This window comes from Baudoinia panamericana (assembly GCF_000338955.1).
Source record: "Baudoinia panamericana UAMH 10762 unplaced genomic scaffold BAUCOscaffold_2, whole genome shotgun sequence".
Lineage (NCBI taxonomy): Eukaryota > Fungi > Ascomycota > Dothideomycetes > Mycosphaerellales > Teratosphaeriaceae > Baudoinia > Baudoinia panamericana.
This window is the reverse complement of record NW_006911258.1, coordinates 1844950-1860975: the sequence shown is the minus strand read 5'-3', so window position 1 is coordinate 1860975 and position 16026 is coordinate 1844950. Positions and strand designations below refer to the sequence as shown.

General features: G+C 54.1%; 7 protein-coding genes and 1 non-coding gene across 8 annotated transcripts; 5 read left to right on the top strand and 3 right to left on the bottom strand.

Moving 5' to 3' along the window:
- The first annotated feature begins 167 nt into the window (after positions 1-167).
- BAUCODRAFT_372298 (uncharacterized protein) lies at positions 168-1250 on the top strand. The gene is made up of 3 exons (XM_007674592.1): positions 168-417; positions 475-843; positions 924-1250. The coding sequence occupies exons 2-3, from the start codon at positions 517-519 to the stop codon at positions 1083-1085; spliced, it is 489 nt and encodes a 162-aa protein (XP_007672782.1). The 5' UTR covers positions 168-417; positions 475-516; the 3' UTR covers positions 1086-1250.
- Positions 1251-4049: 2799 nt separating this feature from the next.
- On the top strand, positions 4050-4563 carry BAUCODRAFT_30754 (uncharacterized protein). Its single transcript, XM_007674591.1, has 2 exons — positions 4050-4283; positions 4360-4563. Exons 1-2 carry the CDS (start codon positions 4179-4181, stop codon positions 4504-4506), a joined length of 252 nt encoding a protein of 83 aa, XP_007672781.1. The 5' UTR covers positions 4050-4178; the 3' UTR covers positions 4507-4563.
- A 76-nt stretch (positions 4564-4639) lies between these two features.
- BAUCODRAFT_t7 lies at positions 4640-4736 on the top strand. The gene has a single exon. It is a non-coding gene; the product is annotated as a tRNA-Tyr (tRNA).
- Positions 4737-5063: 327 nt separating this feature from the next.
- On the top strand, positions 5064-6853 carry BAUCODRAFT_63646 (uncharacterized protein; the record flags this gene model as incomplete). The annotated part of the gene is made up of 3 exons (XM_007674590.1): positions 5064-5109; positions 5167-5655; positions 5709-6853. 3 exons carry the CDS (start codon positions 5064-5066, stop codon positions 6851-6853), a joined length of 1680 nt encoding a protein of 559 aa, XP_007672780.1.
- Positions 6854-6918: 65 nt separating this feature from the next.
- BAUCODRAFT_154288 (uncharacterized protein) lies at positions 6919-7862 on the bottom strand (the record flags this gene model as incomplete). The annotated part of the gene is made up of 2 exons (XM_007674589.1): positions 7627-7862; positions 6919-7564 (listed from the first exon to the last, which is right to left on the bottom strand). Exons 1-2 carry the CDS (start codon positions 7821-7823, stop codon positions 6919-6921), a joined length of 843 nt encoding a protein of 280 aa, XP_007672779.1. The 5' UTR covers positions 7824-7862.
- Positions 7863-8198: 336 nt separating this feature from the next.
- Positions 8199-8855, bottom strand: BAUCODRAFT_372182 (uncharacterized protein). The gene has a single exon (XM_007674588.1). The coding sequence runs from the start codon at positions 8618-8620 to the stop codon at positions 8246-8248; it is 375 nt and encodes a 124-aa protein (XP_007672778.1). The 5' UTR covers positions 8621-8855; the 3' UTR covers positions 8199-8245.
- A 72-nt stretch (positions 8856-8927) lies between these two features.
- On the top strand, positions 8928-13276 carry BAUCODRAFT_63868 (uncharacterized protein; the record flags this gene model as incomplete). The annotated part of the gene is made up of 3 exons (XM_007674587.1): positions 8928-9358; positions 9414-11142; positions 11717-13276. The coding sequence occupies 3 exons, from the start codon at positions 8928-8930 to the stop codon at positions 13274-13276; spliced, it is 3720 nt and encodes a 1239-aa protein (XP_007672777.1).
- Positions 13277-13512: 236 nt separating this feature from the next.
- BAUCODRAFT_372090 (uncharacterized protein) lies at positions 13513-15234 on the bottom strand. The gene has a single exon (XM_007674586.1). It carries the CDS (start codon positions 15013-15015, stop codon positions 13750-13752), a length of 1266 nt encoding a protein of 421 aa, XP_007672776.1. The 5' UTR covers positions 15016-15234; the 3' UTR covers positions 13513-13749.
- Positions 15235-16026: the final 792 nt, after the last annotated feature.

Here is a 16026-nt window from a genome sequence, read left to right as displayed (position 1 = left end):
ACGGAGCACCCCCGGATTTCCACACAGACTCAGAGCTCCGCATGCCCGGCGATCATACACTCGCTCCGTGGAATGATCATTGGTATGGTTGTACTTCTTCCCTCCACCCGAATTGGAGTGATCGTCTTAAAGGCCGCGTTACTTTTCCGCACTTGGCAGCTAGTGATGATCTACGAGCCGGTGTTGCTTTTCTGCCGGACCCGGGGTTCAGCAAGAAGTTCGAGAAGGGATGGTATTGCGCCGCCCTGCAAGCTTCGGTACTCGCCCCTGCGACTATCCTTTCAGACCCCGGCGCGACTGCAGCGTAGAAAGGCCCCTGACACAGCGCCGGGCTGCCGCTCGAGGGTGGATGGCTGAGCTGAGGCGATCTTTAGCCGTTTCCAGACAACCCAGGCGGAGGAGAGAAGGTGTGGAGAGGCGGTTACCGAAGTAGACTCGCAGTCTGGACATCCGTTATCGACGGTTGGAAGCGAGGCGGTGTGCTACGGTAATGACGAGTAGGGGGATGAGGAGACCATGATGGTGCATCGCAAGATCGACGTCTGCGGGAATGTGGAATGTTGTAGTCTTGTGCTCCCTCTACGATGGCTATTCGAGTTTAGTCTGCGCCAACGAAGGGCAGTTGACAGAAGCTTTGCGTACCGTTGCCTTCGCAGCCCGTCGACGGAACATTTCACGACCATTCGTACCCGTCATGATCTTGCATGTCTCACGGACGGTGGTAGGCCACCGACTGCGGAGGTCACGATGGGCCACCAGGCACTCTCTGCTGCCGGTCACGTCTGGAGTAATGCTACACGTCAGATGACAAGCGGCAAGAAGTTGCGCCAGAAGTACAATGAGGTACGACTTCTACGGAAGCCGGTGAGAGCACTGGAGTTCGAGGAATCTCAGCCCGACTGTGTTTGACTCGTACTCGGCAGGTTACTTCGAGGGCTTGTCTCCGGCCACACACCGCCATCACCACGCCCTCCGGAAATTTACTTGTAGCCGCCCAAACCACGACAACATTTACATCCCCGTCCGAACTCATTCCAGCACAAACTCCTAGTTCGAGACTTCACAGCCATACACGTTGTCGATGAACACCACCGCGTCCGCCGTGGAGACCGATGCATCCGCCACGCCAATGGTGAAGTTTTGCAGGTTGGTGAAGCTGTACTCCGCCTGGGTAACCTCGCACAGTACCATGCTGGCAGGGTCGGAAGCTGGGGCGAATGCGCATGTAAACTCCGGCACCTGTTGGCCGTAGATGGTGTAGCCGGTGACAGCGACGGTGCAGCCCTGAACCGCGCCGACGGCGGTGTTGGTGGAGAGGCCGCAGGCGAGGTAGAAGGAGGAGATGCCGAAGGACTTGGTGCCCGGAGCCACTGCGGAATGTTAGTTGGTGCTAGCGGGGTTTATGGGTGGAAGGGATGCTCGATGATTTACGTACAAGTGATGGTGCCGACTGGGTTAAGCGTGACGGTGGTGCCAAGGAGGTCGGAGGTCAATTTGGCCGCGGCCACGTTCGCGGAGCTTTCAGGGATGAACATCTTGACGGTTGGGTTGATCGCCTAGATCATCGTCAGCACGGGTACGGTAGGAATGATGGTGGTAAGCTTACATCGACATCGAAGTAGTTGAACTCCAGGCCCTTGTATGTGCCAACCGGGCTCAGGTCGTCGGAGACTGGGTTGGCGGTCAAGTCATCGAACTTTGATGCGGTTAGTGAACGGTAGGAAGTTGGTGGAGCTTTATGGGTTACTCACAGTGGCCAGGAAGGACCTGCAGTACTGGGGAGGAGTCCAGAGGGGAGTGGCAAGTGCCAGGGCAGGGAGTACGAGAGCGAGGAGACTGGACGCCATTGTGATGCTGGAGCTTGTTGATCGGTAGGGTGTTGGGTGGGGTGTGTCTGGAGTGTGATTATTGGGGAGGCTTGTGGGCTTAGAGCGTGAAGAGGAAAGGGGACCAGGACTGGCGACGAGTTTATATACACGTTATATGCTCAACCCGCTGGACCCAAGATGAAGCCGATGGCAGAAGCCGTGAGGTCAGAGACGAGACCGTGACTGGACAAGATCTGTACTTGCCTCAATTGGTGGCATCGATGCTGATCCTGAAGCCGACCTTGTGCGCTACGGGAAGCATCTTTCCTGGTCCGCTCACTATACCTGTGAGCTTACTATAGGCGGTAGAAACGATGCTGATCGTGAAGGACGAGTATGGGAGATATGCAGAGTAACAGCTTCACCATCTCTGTGAGCTTCGAAGAAGCGTTGGGAATGGTGCTGATCACCAAAGCTATGGGCGCTAGGGAGAAGATGATGCAGTCCGAGGCTTACCACGACGAAGTATTGCGCGTGAAGCTCACGCTCCGTCTGTTAATAATGCTGCAGCTTCTCCAGCGCATTTTGCGTGTGGAGAAGGGGCGCTGATTGGCAAAGGCCTAACTGCGGCGCCTGCGAGGCCTTAGATCGTTGGTGATCCCTCAGCACCTCGACTGCATCGTTTGCGATGTTTGTTGTTCGAGACACTGAGGTGGTAGCTCCGGGTCTTCAAAAGTTCCAGCGTAACATGCTCTACGATGGACTCCCAGTATCGAGAGTATGTCGTTGGACGTTCATAGTATTAGACTCATGCCTGTGTAACTTTTCTCAAACGATTGGTGTCAATTAAGGTCTCAACTTCAATCTGGTACGTAACGCGGCCTATAATAGGGACTCTGGCGGTCTGCATGGCGTAATGTTGTGCGTGAAGTGTGCTGAAAAGGGTACTAGTATCAAGCCATGCGGTCAATAGCTCCGCAAGCTCCGTCGATCGTACAAACAAGCGTTGTGGGGAAACCCAAGCACCAGGACAAGCATCGCGGCAGTGGCTTGGAGAGCCCTCCTTTGATCTCGCCTGTTCCAAGCTTGAAGATCGTCAGTTACTGTAAACCAGTTTGGACACCTAGCCCCGCTTAGTATTTCCAACCTCATGTTTGTCTCCTTGCTGTCCAAGTATACAGGCGTTGTTCCCCTCTGAGGTGGATGCCGGTCAAACTACCGGGACTACCAACTTGCTGGACGAACAGTGAAGACGCCAAAGCCTCCATTGACGATCTGCATTCGTCGCGCATTGGCGCCGGTTGTGCAGTTGTTGGTCAACTAGCCACTTAATTGCGCAACCATGGTGAAACCGCAGCCAGCAAGGTACGCAGCTACTGTACTGATGATGCAGTGGCTCAAGCCCAACACTCAAACGTTGCGATTTCCGCCACCAAAGTAGTACCGAAAACACGTACTAGAGTCATCTGGTATAGTATTGCAATCTCTTCGTGCGGACGAGATTTTCCACGACTTGCGTAGAAGCACGTGGTCGAGATCGAAAGGTCATTCGCTCGTATGCAATGTTACTTCGTAGGTGGTGCTTCGGAGGTGCTTGCATCGAGTATGATTCTGTTCAGCAATCTGCCATGTTAGCAGCTAGGGACGCGTCAGACGCTGGACCGCCTCCACAAACCAGAAAACCTTGGTATCCGGTGAGCAAGTCGGTGGGAGGTACAGCACCCGTGATGCCGTTGGATGTGAGGTTCTCAAATTGGCAAGTGTCCTGCTTCAGACCGTCAACTGTACCTGTGTCTTGGCTGTAATCTTACCGTGCAGTGAGCGTGCAGAAAGCTGTATGCAATCACCTTGCGATACCAACGCGCCAGATGCATCTGAGCAGACGTCGCGCGCTCTATACAGGTGATACTAGCGCTTGCACGTAGCGAACGAGCACAGTTGGTGAACATTTAACGTCGTTGCTTCTTCCGGGCATTGTCAACCAGCTCTGACAAAATGCGCTCCGCTTCCACTGGCAGACGATTTCCAGGTTCTCATCCTTGCTTGAGGCGTATCTTCGGAAGGACTGATGCTGCTCTGCGACGAATTCTTACAAAAATATCTCCGCATGCCCACAGAGATGGTCCAGCCCCTCCGGCAGCCGTGTAGCTGTCAGTGGGTACGTCCACGAGATTATTAATACGGCGTTCATCCTTGTCCAATGGCGCCGTAAGTGCCTGACTCGATGTGGCAGTCGGTAGGCACCGCAGTCAGTCGGTCTCAGAAGCGCTACTAGCCATACGGAATGTCAATCGCTACCCACGAGATACAGCTCCATTTGTATCGAGCTGGTAACAACATTCATGTGATTCCGATATCTGAAGCAGTAGAATGTTGCCACTGAGCCCTCAGTCGCACTCCAAATGTACAGAAGTTGCACAGACGGAAGATCCTCGAAATGTCATATATGAGATACGATATTCGAAGACAGCCAAGGTGATTCCATGACTCCTCGAGTGCGGGTGAGGTCGTAAATAGCGCTCGGGATAGTACTGATGTTCGTCTTTGTTAGGCGACAAGAGTGTGCATAGGACAGCACTCATCTAAAGTTAGAAGATGCATAAAGGCTCTATATAGTTTTGGGAAGCCGTGCGGCGCTGACTCTAACTTTGTCCAACAAAGCGATAGAGCTGCTCAGGCGCATGATGTTGTTGGATGATGTGCGATTCGAAGGAAAAGGCGAGCACTGGCAAGCGGCTAAAACTCGGTTGATCTGACGTGTGTATATATTTCCAATTTAAACTAGATCATATATAAGCTGAGACGGTCTGAAATTGACTGTCGAAGCCATGCTCTCCTTAGCTCAGTTGGAAGAGCGTGAGACTGTAATGGTGGATACAATGTACGATTGTAATCTCAAGGTCCCTGGTTCGAACCCGGGAGGGGAGACATTTTTGCCGTTTGTTTTCTTCTCTTTTGGGTCATAGTGAACATTTTCTCCAATCGAGCGAGGTATGGCGGATTATATGTTTTGCGATATCACGTGGCTTGCTTTTTGCGAACCCCGACGACGGGCAAGCTATTCTCTGCGCTGCTCGTGGTGGGGCAACTTAGCCGAGTCGCGCATTTTGAACTTTGCGCGTCGAGCTTTGAACGAGGCACGAGACATAATACCCAACACCGCCAGCTATATCCCACCGTTCCCCAAGCAATACTATACGACTTCCGACGGTCTTCCTCTGAACACGAAACTCTCAAGATTCAGCGTGGTGTACCATGTCATTTGGCGGGCAGACGCCCACGATCATCGTCCTAAAAGAAGGTTAGACTCATTACAGAGGTAGACAAACTGCACACTGTGCTAAAACATGCCATGCAGGCACCGACCAATCGCAAGGCCGAGGACAGATCATATCAAACATCAACGCATGCTTAGCTGTACAGTCAACAATCAAAACCACACTCGGCCCGTACGGCGGTGACCTGTTGCTCGTCGACGAGAATGGCAAGCAAACGATCACGAACGACGGCGCGACTGTCATGAAATTGCTGGACATAGTACACCCTGCGGCGCGGATCCTTACAGACATTGCACGATCACAGGATGCCGAAGTGGGCGACGGCACGACTTCGGTGGTGGTGCTGGCGGGTGAGATACTAAAAGAGATCAAAGAGCATGTCGACCAAGGCGTGAGCAGTCAGATCATCATCAAGGGTCTACGGAGAGCAAGCACGATGGCCGTCAACAAGATTAAGGAGATTGCTGTGGACACGAACGAAGGCAACCAGAGGGAGACACTGAGGAAGCTGGCGGCGACGGCGATGAGCAGTAAGCTGATACATCGCAACGCCGACTTCTTCACCAAGAGTAAGTTATATACAAACATCTTACGCACTGGTGGTTGTGCTAATATCTTACAGTGGTCGTTGACGCCGTGCTCTCACTCGACCAAGACGACCTCAACGAGAAGCTGATCGGTATCAAGAAGATTACAGGTGGCGCCCTCCAAGACTCGCTCTCCGTCAATGGCGTAGCTTTCAAGAAGACCTTTGCTTATGCAGGCTTTGAGCAACAACCGAAATCGTTCAAAGATCCTTCCATTGTCTGCCTGAACGTCGAGCTAGAACTCAAGTCTGAGAAAGACAACGCCGAAGTCCGCGTAGAGCAGGTGTCCGAGTATCAAGCAATTGTCGACGCCGAGTGGCGCATCATTTACGACAAGATGGAGGCACTTTTCAAAACGGGCGCCAAAGTTGTCCTCTCGAAGCTTCCCATCGGCGATTTGGCCACACAGTACTTTGCTGACCGTGACATCTTCTGCGCTGGACGTGTCGCATCCGAGGATCTAGAACGTGTCTGCCAAGCCACGGGCGCCAGCATACAGTCTACCTGCTCTGACATCAGAGAACAACATCTTGGCACCTGCGAACGCTTCGAGGAGCGGCAAATAGGTGGCGAGCGCTACAACTTCTTCGAGGGATGTCCGAAAGCCAAGACCTGCACGCTGGTGCTGCGAGGTGGCGCGGAGCAATTCATTGCGGAAGTCGAGCGATCATTACACGACGCCATTATGATCGTAAGACGTGCCATCAAGAACACCACGATCGTAGCCGGAGGCGGCGCATGCGAGATGGAGGTTTCCGCATACCTCCACAACTTCGCGGACAAGAACGTCCCGCACAAGCAGCAATCAATCATCAAGGCTTTCGCCAAGGCGCTAGAAGTCATTCCTCGTCAGCTATGCGACAATGCGGGCTTCGACGCAACCGACATACTCAACCGGCTGCGGGTTGAGCATCGGAAAGGCAACATCTGGGCCGGAGTGGATTTTGACCACGAAAGCGTCAGAGACAACCTCGAGGCGTTTGTGTGGGAGCCAGCGCTCGTCAAGATCAATGCGATACAAGCGGCGACTGAGGCGAGTTGTTTAATCTTGTCCGTAGATGAGACGATCAAGAATCAGGAAAGCCAGCAGCCGCAGGCACCGCAGAGAGGGCTACCTCCTGGCGCGGCGCAGCGGGCTATGAGAGGGAGAGGTAGAGGAATGCCGATGAGAGGGCGGTAGTTGTGTAAATACCGCCTCATATGTGGAAGGCGTAACGGAAAGCGGCAAAGCATCTATATCAACCTTCAATACCATATATGACCCAGCCGAGGCAGGCTTGGGTCTTTGCTCGCAGGCGGCCGGTTCGTCTGGCCTAATTGCAAACGCTCCTGCACCGCGTCCATGCTACTCTTCGCAATGACCCTTGGACTTTCTGTCCGGTTTTCGACTGATGACCGTGATGATCCTGTCGCATCGGAACTTCTCGGGCCCAGCAACCTCCTCTCCACCGAAGAACGAGATGAGTCCGTGTCGACGAACCACTTTCGCTCGGTCGTAGGCATGGCCGCTTCAACGTCCGACTGTCTCCGCTGCTTCTCCCGCCGCCAGGCAATTACTGCAAGTGTAGCGGAACAACCGTAGAGTACGAGCAAGCTGGGTACAGCCCAAACCGGCATTGACCTCGTTCCAACGTATTGCACTCCATAAACGTGGAATCTGCTCGTCTCAAAGATCCGCGGACAATATCCGTATCGTGCCAATGCGGCTGGACTACCGGCGAAGAGGCACAAACTCCATAGCACGACCTGCGCGACCCAGATGCATGGCGCGAGAATAGAGACCACGACGACGTAGAGCGGATTGAGCCGGTCAGTCCATAGCGCGTAATTGGACGAGGCGGCTTCGATCAAGGCGAGCGCCGGAAACGTGAGGTAGAAGAAGATCAGATTGCTGCAAGATCGTTTCTTATTAGCGTGCAGACTGGCGGTCCGTTGTGGACAATGTTGGCTTACGCTCGCGTCCGCATTTGGAAGTTGTCTAGATATGCTTGTCCCGCTTCATCTTGGGGTACGAAATGCGTGCTTGCGACCGTGATCAGGGCCAGGACGAAGGTTGTTAGGTTGTTGAGAAGTACAAGCGAAGATGTAATCGGCATGGCTATCCTAAGGAAGCCGGTCCATGGCTCCCTTATTGCCATACCGAAGTTCATGTAGACGCTAGTTAGACAGGAAGAGGAAAAAGTAGACAAGTGAAATGGTGAAGCTTGAGAGTATACCTACCTACTCCTCACATCCCTCCATGGCTACTGTCATTGTCATATTAGGCACTCACTGCCAAGTGTGAAGGATGAAGGCTCGTGGCTGTGGCAGGCTTGGAGCTCACAATTAGCTGCTTAGCGCCACAGCTTGTGCTGCAAGCGGTCCGCGGCCATGTGGTTTGAACGTGCCTCAATCCAATAGGCAACATGTTCCTTACGTCTGCCATTGATGCTGTGAGGTCACACCAACGCTGACGACGCCAAGTATGGGTGAAGGTTGCGGCTCTGCTTCCTTCCTCGGAGACTGAGATACTTGGCGGACTTGGCGGCGGAATTGCGGCACAGCCGTTGATCCCGTCCTTAAAATTGCGCCATCAACGACGGAAAGATGTTGCCGCCTTCCTTGGCGGTGGTTGTGGCATGGAATGGGGAAGACTGTGGGTGCGAGCAGTAACGGAGGCTGCGGTAGAGCTGCACGATGCGGAGACACTCGGGGCTGAAAAGGCAAGCCGCGAGCCGCATATAGATTGCATTCGACCCGTAACGGCGTAGATCGCCTTCTCACGTGGCTGCTTGGCCGGAGATCTTTGCACCACGCGTAAACACGTTCGCCGGCGACTCGATACACGCGTATGCTTGCCCTCGACCATGTGACTACCTTTGCGAAGCGGATCGTCTTGAAGTGGCAGTATAAGGTTGGACGGAAAGCCGGAAATCGTCGTGATAGCTCTCGTGCTCACGATGTTCATACCCGGAAACGGTTGTCTGAGATCTGATCGGGATCGGAATTTTTACGCCGACTGCCAGATCGATCCTAGTGTGGCAGATTTGCGACGGACACCCCTGCTTTCTGCACTCCAACTCACCAGCTCGCTGTTCGCCTCCTTCTCGTCCTATCGCGGAGGTTTCTGGAAGGGTTCCTTGGTATCGTGACTTCAGCTTCCGGCCCCGCAAACTCTGCGTTCTCTTCCTTCTCCGGCTTGTTCTCTTCATTACTGTAACATACTTTCATCATCTCCAATTGGTCGTGTCCGGTTCCTGCGGCGTCACATCAGCATGCCGCAAGAGAACAAGAAGCGCGGGCGGCGCATGAACAAGCGCAAGGCCGAAGACGAAGGCTCGGCCATCCAACAGACTAGCAAGCGGCAAAAGTCCAACGAGGATCTCAACCAGCAAGCCGACTTTGTCCCTCTTCAGGCGCAGGAAGAATCGGTCGACAATGCGTATCCTGCGGCTGAGAAGCCTTTCTTCGGCATGCTTGATGCTGAGGAGCAGGAGCACTTCAAGCAGGCCTACGAACAGCTCGACCCTACTTCTTTCGGCGATCTCGAGGATCCAGACACTTTCCTCACCAATGTCTGGAAGGATGCCGAAGGCAAAGAACTCAAGATCGCTCAGAGCCAGTCCTGCTCGCGGCTCATGGAGCGCTTGATCCAACTCTCTACGGCGTCGCAATTAAAGAAGCTCTTTCAAGCATTCAGCGGAAAGTGTGTCGAGCCCACCCAAAAAGCCTTGTATAACGCTTGCTGATCATAGTTGTAGTTTCATCCATCTCGTCTCTCATCGTTTTGCGTCGCATTGCTGCGAAGCACTCTTCCTCCGCGCCGCCCCCTTGGTGACAGAGGAGTTGATTGCACCCCGACTGGCAGACGGCGTCAACACCAAGGACACCACTGCGCTTGATGAGATATATGTCTCCATGGAAAACCTGTTCTTACATACCCTTGCGGAATTCGAGGGCAGCTTTGGCTTTCTCATGACCGACTCCTTTGCATCTCACGCCCTGCGCGTCCTGCTCCTTGTGCTGTCTGGTGAGCCAACCGAGTCAGCGTCTGCCAAGCGCTTGCTGCAAAGTAAGCGGAAAGAAGGTGCGTTGATGCCTGGCACTGGCGGTACTGGCGGAGAGGCACAGGAGAAGACTCGTACCGTACCAAAGGCATTCGGTGAGAAACTAGAAAAGGTTATTGCCGACAGCATTGCTGGCCTCGACACCGACAAGCTCCGCGCACTTGCGACTCACCCTCAGGCAAACCCTACCCTACAACTTCTGTTAAAGCTCGAGCTCACCCAATTCGGCAAAGAACGCGCGAAAGACGAGAGATCAGTGATCCGCACTCTGCTCCCTGACGAGCCAATTACGGCCGAGAGCGGTAGTGCGACGTTCATCAACGGCATCATTTACGACTCTGTCGGTTCACATCTAGTCGAGCAAATTGTACAGCACGCGCCCGGAAAGACGTTCAAGAGCCTGTACAGAGAGTTCTTCAAGGAACGTCTTGCGTCGTTTGCCCGCAACGAGGTTGCTGGCTATGTCGTCTGCCGTCTGTTAGAACGCATGAGCCGGGACGACTTATACGATGCTCATGAGGTGCTATTACCGACCCTACCGAATCTGTTGGAACGCAACCGTACAATGGTCATTGCGACGCTCATCGAAAGGTGCGCCGTTCGCGATATCGATACCACGGCACTCGCAGCCGAGTTGGACAGAAGTGTCCAGTGTCAGGACGGTTTCGATGTCAAGAAGTTCCTGAAGGTGGAGCGAGCGCAGCCGGATGGACATACAAGGACGAGCGAAACACCACATGACAGCGTGCAAAGTAGCAATGATATGGACGAAGTTGCTGCGTTTGTTCGCCCTACGGAGCCTGCCAAGGTCCATTTCAACTTGTTGGCGCAAGCCATGCTTCGCGTGCCTGGGCCGATGTGTGGTCTCATCCTCGACTCTCTGGTCCAGCTTGACCCGCCTACTCTGCAGCAGATGGCCGCAGACTCGATAGTCACCCGCACCATGCAGGCAGCGCTCACTTCGAAGAACGCATCCATTATCCAGAAGCGGAAACTGATACAGCTCTTCTATGGCCATATCGGCGAAATGGCGGTCGAAAGATCTGCATCGCACGTGGTGGACTGCATCTGGGAAGGCACGCACGGCCTGGCGTTCATCCGCGAGCGTATCGCCGAAGAGCTCGCAGAAAATGAGGGTACGATCCGGGAGTCCAGCTACGGCAGGAGCGTGTGGAAGAACTGGAAAATGGATATGTACAAACGCAGGAGAGCGGAATGGATAAAGCAGAGCAAATTCAAAGCGAGCAATGACGGGTTCCAAAGCTTCTCGGAGATCGATTCGAACAAGAAGCAGGACGAGACGGGGGGAGCGGTCGGCAAGACTCCACTAGAGCTGGCGAGGGAGAGGCATCTGAATAAGAAGAGGGAGAAGGAGAAGCAAGAGAAGAAGGAGAAGAAGGGCAAGGAGAAGGAAGGCGCAACGGTTAATGGGACGCGATCTGGTAACAGTGGCACTGCGCCAGCACCCACGCCGGCCGCGGCTGCACCAGCAACAGCGACCGCGTCGAGCTGAGCGGAGCGGGCAGGCGTTAGTAGCAAGCAGCCGTATACGCTTCCAGAAGCGATATTGGAGTGGTTAGGGAAGACGGCGTCCGAGGGGTCTGCACGGCATGAAAACATAAGTGGAGTTTGATACCCCAGATTTCGCAGCGAATCTTGCATAGCGGCGGCTGATGGCATCATCTGAAACTTTTACCGTCAGCTCTTACCAAGACCAGATGACCGGCAGCAATTACCGCTACATAGGTCGTTAAAGAAATATCGTATAATTCACTGTAGGTTGTCAATACTGTAAAGGGTTCAATTCAGTCTCTCTCTTACCATTCATCCAGTCTTCTCCTGTGCCTCAAATCTGAATCCAAGCATGTCTGCTAACGGCACGATGCAATCACCTGAAACTGCAAAGATGTCGAAGTTATTATGCAGAGCAGACGATGCAGACGACGTAAGGCCATCACCACTATAGCAACTCGTATATAGCCTAATGACGGTTCCAGCTCCTTTCCGCCGTCAAAGACTCCGTTATCCAATTCATTCGAGCCGCAGACGACGACGCCTCAAGCAAATCATCAGGCCACGGTCTCCAGCAATCCGGCCAAGGACCCCGAACAGTACTCGTCGAGCATCATCCACCCAAAAAGCTGCAGCAACTGCTCAACGTCGACCTACCGGTAGAGGGCCAAGGCAAAGCCGGCCTGCTCCGAACCGTGGAGGAAGTCCTCCATTACAGCGTCAACACTTGGGACCAAGGCTTCATGGACAAACTCTACTCCTCCATCACCCCCGTCGGACTGGCGTCAGATCTCTTGCTCAGCGCTTTAAACACGAATCTGCACGTCTATCAAGTTTCGCCCGCGCTGACCGTGATTGAGAAGCAGACCGCGAAGGCGTTGGCGACTATGTTTGGGTTCAAGGGTCCTTTTGCGGGTGGTGTGAGTCAGCCAGGTGGCAGCGCGGCGAACCAGTCTAGCATTGTCGTTGCACGCAACTGCCTTTACCCGGAGACGAAGACGAAAGGGTATGAGGGGAGGAGCTTCGTGTTGTTTACGAGTGCGCATGGGCATTACAGTCTGGAGAAGGCGGCGCAGATGTTCGGGTTTGGGTCGGAGGCGGTCAAGAGTGTTTCCGTGGACGAGCGGGGGTGTATGAAGGCTGACGAGCTGGAACGAATGATTGAGCAGGCAAAGCGGGACGGCGAAACGCCGTTTTACGTCAACGCGACCGCCGGGACGACGGTTCTCGGCTCGTACGATCCACTGGAGCAGATCTCGGATGTGTGTCGGAAGCATGGGCTCTGGATGCACGTTGATGGGTCGTGGGGCGGACCGGTGATCTTCAGCGAGAAGCAGCGACATAAGCTGCAGGGGGTAGAGAAGGCTGACAGTATAGCGATCTGTCCGCACAAGATGATGGCTGTCCCGGTCACGTGCTCGTTCCTGCTAGGGAAGGATTTGCGGCAGTTTCACAAGGGCATGACGCTACCTGCAGGCTATCTCTTCCATTCGAACGATGTGGACGAAGGCAGCGGCGTAGCAAACGGCCACCACGACCAGAGTGCCGTTGATACCGATCACCCGCACGCCCATCCGAACCAAGAGGAGGACGTGAAAGAGTTCTGGGACCTTGCGGACCTGACGCCTCAATGTGGACGACGAGGGGACAGTCTCAAACTCGCACTTTCCTGGATCTACTACGGGACCACCGGCTTCGGAGACATGATTGACCACGCCTTCTCAATGGCCGCCTACCTTGCATCCCTGGTTGCCTCGAACTCTAACTTCACTTTAGTCTCAGACAATCCACCGCCGTGTTTGCAGGTCTGTTTCTACTTCAACGGACAAGAAGGTGTAGGCCACCGTAACCGGAATTCGAAGATCACGGAAGAGATCACTAAACGCTTGATACCGAGAGGATTTATGATCGACTACGCTCCGGGTGATGAAGGCAAGTTCTTCAGGGTGGTGGTGAATGTGCAGACGCGGAAGGAGACGGTGGAGGGTCTCGTCAAGGCTATCCAGGAAGTGGGAGACGGTCTGGATGTTAAGACTCTGGGGTGAGCTCCCGGATTGTTAGTTCTGGTTAGTGAGGCGTTCAAACCGGGCCTTGCGCTACGCTCTGCGACGCGCGCCATAGGGAATCAGAGCTCGCCGTCTCGCGGAAGGGTGTCGACGCTGAGAGCACCTGCGATGGTCTGCAGCGGTGATTGGCTTGGCTGTGCCGAAGGGAGGTTATGGCTACGGCGCTCATGTCGTGCCATGTGATGTGCCAGACTGGGTGCCAAGGTGTGCCGATGCGGGTGTTCTTCAAACGCGCTCTACTGGAGACAAACCTGAACTGTATGCGAAATATGCGAACAGCACTGGAAGGAAGCCTCGAAATGTAAGTTAAGCGGAAGGGCAGCCTTCGGTAAGGCCTCGCTATGCAATACTAAGTCTACAACAGCCCGTGCAACAAGCACGTTGCTATATGCGTCCGGCAAACATGCCATCTAGTGTACAACGCTCAATGCGTCACAAGCCGCGCCTTTAGTCTACTTGTAAAAGTCAAACTTGTCCGCCTCACTCGCGCCCTTAACCTGGCTGGTATACGCGTCCTCCAAATCCTGCTGAATGATGTTGTACCGATTCTTCCTCACCGCTCTCAACCCAGCCTCCTGCATGATAGCTGCGATAGTCGCACCAGACAGCGGATCATTGCGCACGATGAGCGAGTCCAAATCAACTTCCGGAGCCAGACTCATCTTCGCCGCGATGGTGGTGAAGATGAGTCGCCGCTCGCGCCTATCGCGTAAGTTGGGGAACTCGATCTTACGATCTAGCCGTCCCGGACGCAGCAAAGCAGGATCGAGCGTGTCCGCGCGATTCGTGGCCATTATGACCTTCACATTGGACGTCTGATTAAAACCATCCATCTGATTCAACAACTCGAGCAGGATACGCTGCACTTCTCTGTCCGCACCTGTCTGCGCGTCGAAGCGTTTCGTTGCAATAGCATCGATCTCGTCGATGAAGATAATCGCTGGACTATTCTCGCGCGCCATTCGGAAGACGTCACGGACCATGCGCGGCCCTTCTCCGAGGTATTTCTGCACGAACTCCGAGCCCACGACGCGGATGAAGGAGGCCGTTGTGCTATTTGCAACCGCCTTCACCAGCATGGTCTTGCCCGTTCCGGGTGGTCCGTAAAGCAGTACACCTCGAGGAGGGTCGATGCCGATCTGTTTGTAGAGGTCGAATTGCGTGAGTGGGAGCTCAACGGCTTCCCGGATCTCCTGCTTCTGCATGTCCAGGCCTCCGACATCCGCGTACGTGACGTCTGGCTTCTCATCTGCGCCTAGCATGGCGATACTGCTATCCGCCTCGGGAGGGAGGATGTCGACAAGGCTGTTGCTGTGTCGATGTAACGCCACTGTGCTGCTCGGCTTGAGCAATTCCCGGTCCAGCGTGCTTAGTATTCGCACTACATAGTTGCTCCCTGTGCTCGATTGTACGATGCCGGTGTTGTTGTCTATGGCTTCCATGAATTGTCCAATTACGAGCGGCACGGACTGTATCCGCTTGATTTCCTCCTGAGCCCGGACAAGCTCGCGCTTGAGAGATCGTTGCTCATCCTTAATGTACTCTTCTTGTAGCTTGATGTACTCAAGCTGTCGTTGAAGTTTCTTGTATGTGGAGTACTGGTCGTCCTCCTCGGCTGATGGCTCGAGGTTGTCGACAGTGTGTGAGGGTGTATGTTGGCCGATTCGATGATGGGGCGCTTGAGTGTGGGCAGGGTTAAGAGTATCAGCGGTGGCCATGTTGTGTCCTGATATCTGTGTGCCTAGGAAGTGTTCACGGTGCTGGTGGAGGCTTGGGTCGTGCTGTCGGCAAGAGGGACGGCGAGATGGTTGTGTGATGGCAACTGAATCCACGAAGCTGACGCTGGTGAACGTGACGGAGACGCGAGGCCTGAGGCTTACAGACTTTCCGATCTACGATTGGTTTCGAAGCACGGCCGCTAACGGCTGGCTGCATGACGACACATGATGTATGTTCTCTCCATTTCTCTGTCTCGCACATTCACCACTGACTGCCCGCTGTCAATGGGCGTGCAAACGTTTCGCTGTCGCCACTTAAGCCACTAAAAGTCAGCAAAGGGCGTAGTTTGGCCTTGTGGTTCAATCGTCCACTCAACACTCGCCATTTGAACCGGAACCAGTAATGATCATGAGGGGCTGCACCGAAAGGCTCACTGCCTCCTACCATAGGTGGCCGCTGCAAAGCACCGCTACTAGCTGATACTGCTTGACACCCGGAACATCGCAGCGGGCGTAAGTATGAGAACAAGACATTTCTTTGTAGAACATGTCGCGATCCTCGCTGCAACCAACGATGCTATACCGGTAAGAAGCGGCGGATGTCCCACTTAGGTGCATCTTCCTCTGTGCTCTCCAGGCCCGTTTGTCCAGATCGAGTTACTATGGCGGCCGTATCTCCATGAGCCTTGGTGGAGCCGCCGACATCTTGAGTCCATGTGTCAGACCATCAATGTCTTATTGGCGCTGATTGCACATACAGCTCTCACTCGATTGTATGAGCGGCATTTCTGGATCGAGATAGGTATGACTGTGAGCCAACACTAACAACAAAGTACGAAGACCAGATTTTAGGATTGAATTTCAATACTGTTTTGACAATGCTAGGGACAATGCGCAGGACCAGGTCGGCAACCATCTCTCTTCTCTTGGTTCAGCTTCAGATAGAACATCACACCAGCACCGCAGAACAGCACTGCCAAGAGCACATCGCAACCAATTCTCACCGCAAGA

Coding starts and splice junctions, on each gene's coding strand:
- BAUCODRAFT_372298 (XM_007674592.1), top strand. CDS start 517: ATGATGGTGCATCGCAAGATCGACGTCTGCGGGAATGTGGAATGTTGT. Junction 844..923: donor TGCGCCAGAAGTACAATGAG/GTACGACTTCTA, acceptor CGTACTCGGCAG/GTTACTTCGAGGGCTTGTCT.
- BAUCODRAFT_30754 (XM_007674591.1), top strand. CDS start 4,179: ATGTTGCCACTGAGCCCTCAGTCGCACTCCAAATGTACAGAAGTTGCA. Junction 4,284..4,359: donor GATATTCGAAGACAGCCAAG/GTGATTCCATGA, acceptor CGTCTTTGTTAG/GCGACAAGAGTGTGCATAGG.
- BAUCODRAFT_372182 (XM_007674588.1), bottom strand. CDS start 8,620: ATGAACATCGTGAGCACGAGAGCTATCACGACGATTTCCGGCTTTCCG.
- BAUCODRAFT_372090 (XM_007674586.1), bottom strand. CDS start 15,015: ATGGCCACCGCTGATACTCTTAACCCTGCCCACACTCAAGCGCCCCAT.